General features: G+C 35.7%; 1 protein-coding gene across 1 annotated transcript in view; it reads right to left on the reverse strand.

The window, feature by feature from the left end:
• Window positions 1-4,938: 4,938 nt before the first annotated feature.
• The window catches only part of TACR3 (tachykinin receptor 3), a 55,591-nt gene continuing 47,688 nt past the window's right edge, over window positions 4,939-12,841 (reverse strand). Inside the window, exons 4-5 of the mRNA XM_019738891.3 lie at window positions 10,691-10,887; window positions 4,939-9,204 (exon numbers count right to left, since the gene is read on the reverse strand). Coding sequence (XP_019594450.3) covers window positions 8,892-9,204; window positions 10,691-10,887 — 510 coding nt within the window. The 3' untranslated portion in view covers window positions 4,939-8,891. The remainder of the gene's footprint in view (window positions 9,205-10,690; window positions 10,888-12,841) is intronic.

The raw sequence follows: 12,841 nt of genomic DNA on the forward strand, positions 1-12,841 counted from the left end.
TCACCTTTTCCTCCTGAAATCTCAGACCAGTCAGAGGTGCAAGATCTTTAGGAGGAGATTGGGCCATTTGTGGTTGCTAGTTTGGCTTGTCGGTTACAGGACTTCCTTTTTAATTCATGCAGTGCCTTTGTGAATGTGACATTATATCTAGACAGCAATTATGTTAATTTCTCCTAATTGTGATATCACCTGTCTATCAATAGCCAACTACTCAAACCTTTATAAACCTGTAGCTATTGTTTTTCATGTTTGCAAGGCATGGTAACAAAAACCTTGGAAAAATGGAGACATTTCCTGTGAATTCAGTTAAAACGGAAAGCTTCACTCTTTTCTTCAGAATAATGCTATTTAACGTTTTTATTGCTTATTCAGTACATTACATGCTTATTAAGGAAAACGTGGTTAACACCCAGAAAAAAAAGAAAAACTGTAAATTGTGCTTCTACTAACCAAAGACTCTTCATAACATTTAGATGTATTTTCTTTACTCAAGACACCTGAAACAGACGTCTGCCATTCTTACTAAACACCCAGCACCTATGCTTGGAGAATTTCCACCTTATAAGGCAGATTCTGCCTACCATTTTAGAAGCACAACATTCAATACAGATTTTCAGCTCTCTTTGGATCTAAGGGCAAGCACACAGCCTAGATTGCACCAATTTGACGTAACCACCCTGGGCTTTGAATTGGAAGCCAGTGAAGCAAAGCTGTAGAGATGCAGGAGAAACGCTTCCAATGAGGGTGGTGCAGTGCTGGCCTAACATCCAATTTTCAGTGGCTGAAACAGCAGCAGTACCAGCAGCAGCACCGGGTGCCCGGTTTTGGTGATGAAAATTTTGCAAGTAACAGTGACAAAAGTCCATCAGTTCTGGTGGCAGTGTGGCTACTTTAATGGCTCTGGTATGTTATTTTGTATATTGTCAGTGACTGCATGGCCCCAGGTCTATTCTTCCAGCTCTCAAAGAGAGTTTGTGGGTTACCTAACATGTTTTATAAAATTTCTTTTTACTAACATTACCTGAGTTAGTTTCCATTGCTTCCAACTAAAAACATGAAATCAGTAGATTATTTTTTATGATGTGATTGGAATTATGTTTCAATATACTTCTAAGTGTGGGATAAATTCTACTCATGGACTAGGATTTTCTGAAGGAAATTCTCATTCTCAATTTCAGGGTCTTTTGGGTTCCTGGACCCAATTCCAATATATGTATGTGGGTGGGAGGCTTCCCACACAACACCGAGCAATTCTAGACACCAACAGGGGATCTGAGAATTCAACTTCTTTCAACTCAATTCTGACATTACTTACCCAGAGATAGCATCAGATTCCACAGGTAAAGGGCTCAGTCCTACAAGACTGCCACTCCATCCCCACCTCCCACTTTAGACACCAGTTGAAAGCCCAGTTTGTAACCTGTGCTTCTGACCTACCAGCTCCAGATTGGAGGGTCCAACAACCCCCTCCAACTCAGAATGGCAATGGCAAGTCCAGGTTATTACCTATACTTCTGACTGACTGGTTGTAAATCAGAGGTGACCATGACCTCTTTCTTGGGTTCAATTATTTTGCTAGAGTTGCTCATAGCTCAGAGAAACATTTAGCTTACTAGATCATTGGTTTATTATAAAAGGATGTAACTCATGAACATAGGATGTATTTTCATTCATTTTCTTTCTTTTAATTTCTTTCAGCATTTTATTGTAGTTTTCAGTGAACAAGGTGTTCATTTCCTTCATTAATATGTTGTTGTATTCAGTTTACTAGAAATGTGTTGAGGATTTTTCTATCACTATTCATAAGGGACATTGGTCTGTGGTTTCCTTTTCTTGAGATTATTTACTTGGCTTTGGTATCAGGTTAATGCTGGCCTTATAGAATATGCTAAGAAGTATTCGTTCCTCTTTTATTTTTTGGAAGAGTTTGAGAGGGATTGTTATTCTCTCTTTTTCAAAAAGATTTTTATTAAAATATGACTAACATACAATTTATATTAGTTTCAGGTATACACTATAGTTATTCAACATTTATACACCTAAAAAAATGATCGCCGTAAGTCCAGCAACCATTTGACACTATACATATACAATTCTATCACAATATTATTCGTTATATTCCCTATGCAGTACATTATATTCTCATGACTTATTTGTTTCATACCTGGAAATTAAAGCCCCTTATTCCCCTTCACCATTTCCCCCTTTTTAAACTTTTTCAATAACAGTTGAAATTCAATATTAATTATATTAATTCCAAGTGTACAGCATAGTGGTTAGACATTTATATGCTACAAAGGTCTGACAATTAAGTTCGTGAACTTATCCTAGAAAAAGTGCTATATATTATACCTCATTGCTGAATATCACTACAGTCACATTTGATGTACTCCCCTTGGGAAGCTATGCACTTATGCCAGTGCCTAGTCCACCCTTCAAAGAAATTTTGGAACTCTTTTTCTAGAATGGCCATCAGAGCTGTCATTGTATTACCACCCTTGATGTCCTGAATGCCATCAAAATGTCTTCCTTTCAATATTTCCTTTATCTTCAGGTAAAGACAGAAATCACTGGGGGCCAGATCAGGTGAGTGGGAGGTGGGGGTGGTAGTGTTTCAATACAGTTATTTGTTTACTGGCTAAAAACTTCCTCACAGATAGTGTTATGTGAGCTGGTACATTGTTGTGATGCAAGAGCCATGAATTTTTGGTGAAAAGTTCAGGTCATTTTAATCTAACTTTTTTCACACAGCCTTTTCAGCACTGCCAAGTAGTAAACTTGGTTAACTATTTGTTCAGTTGGTACAAATTCAGAATGAATAATCCCTCTAATATCATAAAAGGTTAGAAACAGCATTGTAACAAGTTTGTGAACTTAATTGTCAGAGCTTTGTAATTTAAGAAGTGATCCCTCTGACTAGTCTAGTACCCACCTGGTACTATACATACTTATTACCATATTATTGATTATATCCTATGCTTTACTTTACATCCCCATGACTATTTTGTAACAACCAATTTGTACTTCTTAATACCTTTACCTTTTCACCTTGCTCCCCAATTCCCTTCCATCTATAATCCTGATAAATCGGGTACCTGTAAGTAATTATTACAATATAATTGACTATATTCCCTAGGCTATACTCTACATCCCCATGACTACTGTGTTAAGAACCAATTTGTACTTCTTAACCCCTTCCCCTTTTCACCTACTCTCTCAAATCCTCCTCCCATCTGGCGATGATAAAAATATTCTCTGTATCTGAGTTTGTTTCTGTCTTGTTTGTTTATTTTGTTCTTTAGATTCCACAAAAGTGAAATCACATGGCATCTGTCTTTCTCTGTCTGCCACTCCACTCAGCGCAGTATCTTCCAGGTCCATCCACGCTGCCACAGATGGCAAGAACTTATTCCCTCCCATGGCAAGCAATAGTCCATTGTAGATAAGTACCATCTCCTCTTTATTCATTCTTCCATTGATGGACACCAAGGCTGCCTCCACGTCTTGGCCATTGTAAGCAATACTACAATGAACATATGGATGCACATGTTCCCTTGAAATAATATTTTGGGTTTCTTCAGGTAAATACCCAGAAGTGGGATCATTGGGTCATTCTTTGTCTCTTGTCATGGCCTTTGTTTTAAAGTCTGTTTTGTCTTTTATAAGTATTGCTATCCCAGTTTTTTTCTTGTTTTCATTTTCATGTAATATCTTCTTCCCATCCCTTTATTTTCAGTCTGTGTGTGTGTCTTTCAATCTGAAGTGAGTCTCTTATAGGCATCATACTTACAGGTAAGAGTCTTATTTTCTTATCCATTCAGCCACTCTATCTTTTGATTGGAGCATTTAATCCATTTACATTGAAAGTAATTATTGGTAACATCTTGGGAGATGATGGTAGCTTGGACCAGGTTTGTAGCAGGAGATATATTGTGCATCAGTAGAACAATGAATTTCTTTCAAGAGCCTAGAGGATTTCCTGGTGTTTTGGATATGTGTGATAGGCTGGTGAGGATACCCTTTTTCTTTGTGTCTTTCCCCCTGGTGAGTTGGTGGAACAGGGTGGGGAATGCTTGGCTTGTATCTGAGTGGGGTGGAGGGACTGGATTAGAGAGGATGTCCTTGAATCTGGTGGAAAGAGATAGGCAGTGTGGGTCATTGCTGCCACCTGACGTGGAATTGTCCCTGGTCCCTGGCCATTCTTCCTCAGAGCATGGGGGAGGAGGCACTGAGAGAGCAGTCAGTGATACTGCTGGGAAAACCTGAAAATTTTTTCTGTTTTCCCTCTCTCAACTATTAGCTTCTGAAAGTTAGCGTTCTTATTCTTCAATGTAAAATAACTGTATCTTTCCTAAGAAGTGAGTTTAGCTTCACATGTCCAAAGCCACTCCTTCTATTAATTGGCTATTTCTAACCCTTCACCTGTACAGTTTTTCCTACTCAGGGTCCAGGCCCAGATAGCAAATTCTCAGACCACTCATACACAATCCAGAAGACCATGTGGGGACTGAAAACAAACTAGGGCTAAGTGATGAAGCTATAAGGCTACTTATGGCCCTCCAAGAACTTTGGATGGGGGCAGAATGATGCAGGCAAAAAGGGATTTGTCTGACTTTCTCCCCATATGCACACAATGACGCTAATGATGTTTTTGAGCATTTATTTAATGCTTGGCTCTGCCCCCTTCAGGCATTAGAGCATTCAGTCCTCACATTAGCACTTTGAAGTAACTATTGTTTTCTCTTTTTTATTGATGAGTTAAATGAGGCTCAGAGCAGAGAATCACTGGCCCCTGGTCCCCCAACTGGCAGTTGGTAGGGCCTGGATGAAACTCTTGTCTGTCTGCGGATGAAATCCTGACACCCTAAGCTCTAAAATGCTATGCTGTACACTCAACTACATGCGGTTTCAGCTTTACATGCCAACCCACTCGCTCCTGTTCTCTATACAGAATATTTTCCTACACTCTGATGATTTTGCTCCCCATACGTGCTTTTTTTGGAATCAAGGTAACTTTGGAAAAATTAACTTTATTTTTTCTGTGAGGAAAAATAAGAGCGGAAGCACAATAGTTTTGAGGTATGGTTGGGTGAATGTGTTTAGGTAACATAGACCCCTTCATAACATATGTTATGCTAGCCAGTAGGAAAATAGTAGGTATGCTTTTATTTTTAATATTATTTTTAATGTTTTTAAAGAAAAAAGCGAAATCAAATCTGTTACATATTACCACATATACAAAGAATATGAATATATTAAATCTGTTCAGTATAATTACCACAACTTGAAAATACTTTATTCACTAGCTACAAACTTTATATATATCTATTTCTTATGTACACAGAATTTTCACCAAGCTATTTCACAACACAATTACTGACCTTGGATAGAACCATTAGACTTTATTCTCCATTTCTGCTTTGCCCTTGGGGAAATTATTACAACCTTATTTGTTCTATATGGCCAGTGTCATTTTTGAGTTCCTTAATTTTTGCTACTCAACAATGAGTGGGAACGAAAACTGTTCCTGTAAAATGAGTGAGAAATTGTAATTCTCCTGCCTCTGTATTTGATGGAATTATTTACTAGACACTAATTGGAAGTTTTCTAATGAAATTCTACATTCACAAAATCAAATGCAAATTCGGAGCTGGCCAGCACTGCTTTTTCACATTTATTTTGTGCTTCTGAGGTTTGATATGAAGGTTCTTAGCAGTCTTCTGTGTGCTTTGTAAGGGTGGATTTCACTTTGGAGGTGGTAAGATCTCTGTTTATAAGAGATTGGCAAGATCTGGAAGAGAATATGAATTGGCTGCTGTGTCAGAAATGTCACTGTCATGAAGTTGGGAGATGGAATAAGGCAGCATCATACTGAGGTAGCTAATAAAGTAGGAGATTGGATTGGAGTCTATAATAATTATGTTTGCTTTAGTTTCTTCCCATATAAATAATTTCAAAATTAGTTTGTTCAGATGCATAATAAAAATACGTTTACTATTTATTTATTTTTATCTTTCAAAAAGAGAATATTTAAAATGATTTAAGCCTTTTTGATTCTTTCAGATTTCTCTCAAAATTTTTTCTTCCGCTGATATAAATCCAAAAACCTAGAGCATTTTAACCATCTGCCTTGTCTTTCTAGCCAGTGTTTGCTTGCAAACAATGACAAAGATTGACAGTGAACCTTAACATCATAGTGTAGGGTGAATTTTGGACACAAATTCTTCCAAACCCTAACAAATACGAAAACACTGGCATAGCTTTATTTAAAGTGACTCCTACTGAAGCTGATTTCCATATGTATTATTCTATAATTCTCAGTGACAAAATTCATACAGAAGGAAAAATATTCTGTCTCTTTCATATTGTAATCATTTATTTTATTATTATTCTTTTTCAAATTTTAAACTTAAAAATTTTTTTTTTAAGTCTTTGTTTAAGTCATGAGTATTGGGTGATTGATGTCAGTTTTCCCTAAAGAGTATTAAAAAGATACGGTCTGGAACTCAGGTATTTCTGTCATGCTAGAATGATGAGACTCTGTAAGCAAAACAACAAATCTAAAAAAAAAAAAAAAAAAAAGGTGTGTGTGAAGGCCAGGAGTTGTTTTTCAGATGTATTTGGTGGTAACTGACTACATCGAATCTGAGGGCCAAACTTCACATTTGCATTCTGCAGCTGAATATGGTCTCATGTACTTAGAATACTCATTAATGCTAGTCTCATAATCATTCAAAAATTTGAGAAGATAATGTTTGCTTTAAAATATTAGGCTTTTTCTTGACAGTTTCACATTGTATGATAAGCATTTACATTTTTTTTTGGTAATGAACATTTAAAAACATTGTATTCAATGATTAAATACTAAATAATGATACATTTGCTTATCTAAAGCATGCACACAAACTTCATAGACTTTATTGAGCTATTTCTGGCAACTCTGTTAATGACTACTTACTATTTCGGTTTTGAATTTTGAATTTAATTCTTTGAATTTGTTATATACATTAAAATAATTGTATATGCCTGCACACTTGTATGTGTGTGTATGTATGTGTGTCTATTGGTGTAATCAGAAGAAATTCAGCTTAAACATACATGGTGAGGTTGTTTAGACTTTTAACTTTGTAACAATTACATATTTATGGCTTGGTGTCCAAAACAAAGAGGAAGGTTGGAAAATTTAGTGTCTCGGCAGCAACAGACCATGATTTGCTCTTGAATAATTGCTTTTAGATCTTGTTCAAAAAACAATAGTCGGTTTATAGAACCTCAATATAGTTGGGGGAGACGTAACAATCTGGTAAAGTGTTACAGGTAACTATTTTAGCTGGATAGCTTTAAAAATCCAACTGAATATTTTAAAGGAAAAATTTGTACTATACATCCACATTCTCAGAAGGTTTCTGCTTCTTGAGCAGGATTGACAGTATCTCTAACTCAAGGAAAGATGATTTATAAGCACTGACATGTAGAAGATAAATTGTAACTTAATGGTGTACCTTGTTTTGTTATGGCTTTCAGAAATATGTCGGTATATTTTTTCTTGTAGTAAAACAGATGCTTCCTAGGACCATTAGTTCATTTCTTTCTGAAATATCTAAGCAGGCAAAAGGCAAGCTCTTTCTGTGGGAAGGTGTGTATTACACTCTTGTTTGTCTGGTATTAGTTCAAAATATTGTCCAGATTTCTATTGTAATAGTTGGTTCATCTTTCTACATCTTGCCTGGTTTACCTATATGAATATTAGTACACATAGGTAGTACATAGACTTTTTTCCTAAGGATTTGCCTTAAAACATATTTTCTGATACTTTCCCCTAGTCCTTTCTCTTTTCTTCAGTGGGGGGAGAGGAGAGGAAAAGGTCTCTATATAACTGATAAAGTTAATGTCCATCTTGAACTTTTTCCTTGGGTTATGGAGGAGAAACACATCTTCCTTTAGCGTTGGTAGATGCTCCTGTCTGCCATCGTAACTATGAATTACTATCTCGAATTTTTCCCTAACTAGTTTCAGAGACAAATGGGATTCTTTCCGTCAGTGGAAGTGTTTTCTAATCTACATATTTAAAAACAATTTAAAATACTTAAGAAAAATATAAATAAAGAAGATAATAGGAATTTGCTTTGTCCTTTTTCTTAGCTTGTCACTTTAAAATATGTAATGGTCAAAAAGTAAATGATTATTTTTTTTCTTTTGAAGCCACTTTCTCAGAAAAAAACATTAAAGAGGATGACATACAGCTGTTTAGTAATCTGACTAGATTTCTTTTTCAGTTATATTTCAAGGAGAAAAATTTTAAATATTAAATTTTTAAATTAAAAAATTTAAATCATTCTACAAAATGAGTTCTCTTGAGAAAAATTTTTCATTAATTCCTACGCTTTGAGGTTATTTTTCCATCATTCTAGTGGGAAAATTAGTCATTTAGCTTTTTTATAATTCTGTTTTATAGCTGTAGATGAAGTTGTTTCATTTTATGTAAGTTTTGTTTTTCATGATTCACCATTTTGTATTTTAAAGCTTCTTTAATCTTTTGGAAAAATCATGTGTCATTTTAGTGTCACAAATGTTTACTGCAATTTTTAAATGAGAAAAATGAAACATATTACAAGTATTTTTCAGATATATTTTTGTCTGTTACATATAATAATTTAGAGGTTTCAAAGAATAAATTTAAAACTCATGTTATTTTTGAGGGAGGCAAATATCCTAATAGTATCTGTGTTATATTTATATGCTGCCTTTTCTCAATTGAAGTATAGCTGCCTAAGATTTGCCCTTCTGTTTCCAGAGAGTAGGAAGGCCAGGACTGGTACACTGTTAGGACAATGGGCACCCCGCTGGCACCGTGGTGGCCTCACACTACTCTTTCACCTCAGGAAATGGATTTAGGAACACTCATCCACAGAGGTATAGGGTGAGCTTATGAAACTTGAAGTGGTGGAGGCAGATTTGGAATTCCTGCGGGGGCAGTCAGTGAAGCTTGGGTCTCTTGGAGTTGCTCTCTTCTTTCGACTGGATTTGGCATTCTCAGAGTCGCTGGGTTCAAACACCACTGTCAAGGACTCCATTCTGGTCACAGTGTACAGGCTGCTTTGCCGGGTAGGGTGAAATCTGGTGGTCTTGAGCTCCAGCTCATCATAGCTAGATACTTGGATGAAAGGACACCAGCGAAATGCTCTCTTGAAACCAGCTCTAAATCTAAGGAGAAGCAGGATACAGGAAGAAAAAAATCATGTTTTCAAGAGGAAATGTCTTTCAACTGCCACAGAAAATCCTACGTACGGCACGTAAGTCAGCGCAGGTTTTTTAATTTGATTTTCTAGTCAAACTCTTAAAATTTATGTCATGGTATTGTTGTTAGTCTTTTAAGTTCTTGTTTTCACTGAAGCTTAATTTTTCATCAATTAGAAGTAAGTCATCAAATAGTAAAAGCACAGCATCAGATAATCAGTATGCCAAAGAAACAGTGTACGTTTCTTCAGTAATTTTATACATTTGTGTAAGTGTAATTGAATTAGGCTTGCTGGTTAAGGCACTTAAAAATTACATATTTCAAAACAGCTTCTTTCAGACATAATTACACACTTATAAATTAAAATCTTAATGTTAGAATTAATTGCTAATATTAAGGGTTTTTAGTTAATCATATATGAAAGTACACAATCGCTTTGTAAACCATTGAATGAAGTTGGTTAAAAACAGGTGTACTGCTTGTGGGGTGGGTTGAACTGATACATGGCTTACGCAATTAATGAAAAAAGTAAGAATTAAGTATTTAACAAACTTAAGGCACAATATGGTGGAGGTCCAACTGGAAAGAGAGCTTAGGATTTAGCTGTGCAGTTACTTACATGAAGTTCCATTTCTACTTTACTTGAAATAGCTCAGAACACATTGGTTTGTTATGGGAATTAGCAACTTTATGAAATTTAACCCTACCCCTCTATATGCTGGTGTTTTTTATCTGGAAATCACATTTTATATATTTATTTTACAACAACTAAGGTGTTTTTTATCTGGAAACCACATTTTATATATTTATTTTACAGTCTTAAATTTAACTGTAAATACGCCTACATGTTTTTAAAACTTCACTTTAAAAATAGCTTTTCCTTGACCACTTCAATTTCTTTACATCCCATTCCCGTGGAGGTTGCACCCTCTGCTACTCACTGACCTCACTAGGTAGGAAGGTGGATTGTAAGTCCCCTTAGCCCCTATCACTCTCACAGCAACATCTTTAATTTTGAAGTTTATTTTTAAAACATCCTTTTTCGTAGAGCACACTCTCATATGCCATCATCTATGAATTTCTACGAAGTGTCTTTATTTCTTTGAGGACTTGAGCACAGTTTCAACTTACCTGCTTCAATCAGGAGGGCATTTCTTTTTCTTTGGCAGATAAAATTGGGAAGGGTTTGGAGGGAGAATTTGACTCCCAAAAAAACTGACCAGTGAGAAATTCTAGGAACATTGTTTTGAGGATGTAATTGTTAATGTGGGATATTTCATAAAGTATGGGGGAGTCTCAAAAAACATCCAGCTTTGTGCCCCTCTCAGTGAATTTTTCAACTTTCACTTTCTTTTGAAGTTTTAATTTGCACCAAGATACTGGACCAACATTATATGCTTCCAGGGAAGCCAGGAGTGAGAAGAAATTTACATTTAGCAATTTTGTTTTTACCTCTTATTCAGACAGCAGTAGATGATGGGGTTGTACATGGTCGAGCTCATTGCCAGCCAGAAACTAGCCAGGTAGACCTGCTGGATGTATTTCCACCTATTTAGTTGTTGATAGATTGCAGTGAGGATGAAGTAAATATGATAGGGCAGCCAGCAGATGGCAAATGTCACCACGACAATAATCATCATTTTTACAACCTAGAAAAAAAGAAGGAAAAGGTCATTTTTTGTTGGAAAATTTAAAAGTCATTAAATATATTAGTTGCAATAGCTGTTGCATATTATATTTCCCTGCCAATACAGTTAAACACATGGCACGCCTAAGGAATAGTCAATGTAGTTTTTAAAATAGTGAGGTCATAAAGTGACAGTGGCCTAATGTAAATCTCCAGGAAGCATACTTGTGTCACCATTCCATCTTTAACTAACCCGACTGAATGGGTGGTACAAACTCAAACAGAAACAAATATGTTTTAATTGGCCAGAAGAACATAAGTGCTTACAAAAATCCAAAGAGCCTTGGGGAGACAAAGAAACAGGAGCCAGGATTTGGCTGTGCTCGCCTCAATGTTAAATAGCAGAGTCATATCGAGAGAAACTGTTGAGTCACTGTGGGGGTATATTAGGCTGTAAGGGCTGGGCTGGTTCCTCAGTATTTATTATAGCTTGACTACAGCATAATACTATTCAGATTTCTTTACTCTAATACCATGCTAACTAGGCAACCTTCTGAATATTAACTCGATTTCTCTTATAATCTGATATTGGGAAAAGTTTCTCTGGATGGTGATTGTGATATTTACATTAGTCTGAGGAAATAGTACTAACTTTAAATTCATAATTTAGGCAATCAGTTTACACAGCTAGTTTATACGTTAGCTCTACAAATTTGGTAAGCAGGGCTCATTTCTTCTGTTTCCATAATTTTGAAACAAAATATCCTGGAAAGCCCCACCAAAGCAGAATGTCGACCTCTGCTTCTCCTGCACTAGGCCTTAAATTCCTAAAAGGCAGAAAGAATGTCTTAATTATCTTAATATTCCCAGCATCTAGCACAGTCCCTAGGATATAGCTGGAGATAAATAATTGGATTTAGAATAAATTAATATGAATGACAGTGTACAGTTTGCAACAGGAGGTTAAATGAGAGGATGTTCTGTGTGTCTCTAAGTGAAATAGGTTCCATTGTTTGTGTCTATGAGAAAGGTAGACTCAAAATTATTGAACATGGAGCAGCTTGGCTTTGTGTATGAAAGGAAATAATATTTTATGATTATCTCATTTAATATCTCTCATTATCAATCTGTCTACTAAATTTGTTCATACTTCTTTTGGGAGTTTAGAAGTAGTAAAATGTTTAGAAGAATGTACTGGAGTGCCAAAAAATGTATACACGTAACTTGTATTCATCTTTTGTTATTGGTATATATTGAGTATTATAATTTTAATACACATTATTTTTTCCTTTCTTAAAATTGTATACTTTTTTTTGGTACCCTCTGTATTTTAAATAAATACTTTTGAGGCTTACCATAGTCAGATCAGAACACAAATCAGAGTGTTGACATAGATGGCCTATGTGGTACCTTAGAACTATGAAAGTACGTTATTTATGTACAAGACTTGTCATTTGACTGCAAGATGGAAATTCAGATGAAAGTTGGCAAGGTTAAGAGTCATAAGAGACACGATTCTAGAAATAGACAAAGCATAAAATGGATCAATGTGGACAGAGACGCTTTCCCACGCGCTTAATCATTGTACCATCTGGGTGACTAGTCCTGAGCTGGTAGAAATTGGCCACCAGAGCTGAAAATCCAGGTCAGTAGCTCACAGAATGTCATCATTGGCCACATCATGTAAAGTCTTTTGATTTTCTCAGGACTCTTTAGGTTACATTGTTTTCTAAAGAATTACATTTAGATTTCTGCCTTTTTATCTCTCCTATTTCTTGTTCATATATTTGTGGAATACAACTAAGAGCCATTATTTTATTATAATTTATATTTATACAATGTTCCACATATTTACAACTTATTAACTAGTTTTAAATTGCACTTTAGGAAACTGAGGAAAAAAAACCAAAAACTTTGACCACTACGATTCATGGAACAAAGAGTCTTTACACCTCAGACTCTTAAGTCTGTTTTTC

The sequence above is a fragment of the Rhinolophus sinicus genome, chromosome 1, assembly GCF_057876585.1.
Source record: "Rhinolophus sinicus isolate RSI-liver-muscle chromosome 1, RSI-T2T, whole genome shotgun sequence".
NCBI classification, from domain to species: Eukaryota; Metazoa; Chordata; class Mammalia; order Chiroptera; family Rhinolophidae; genus Rhinolophus; species Rhinolophus sinicus.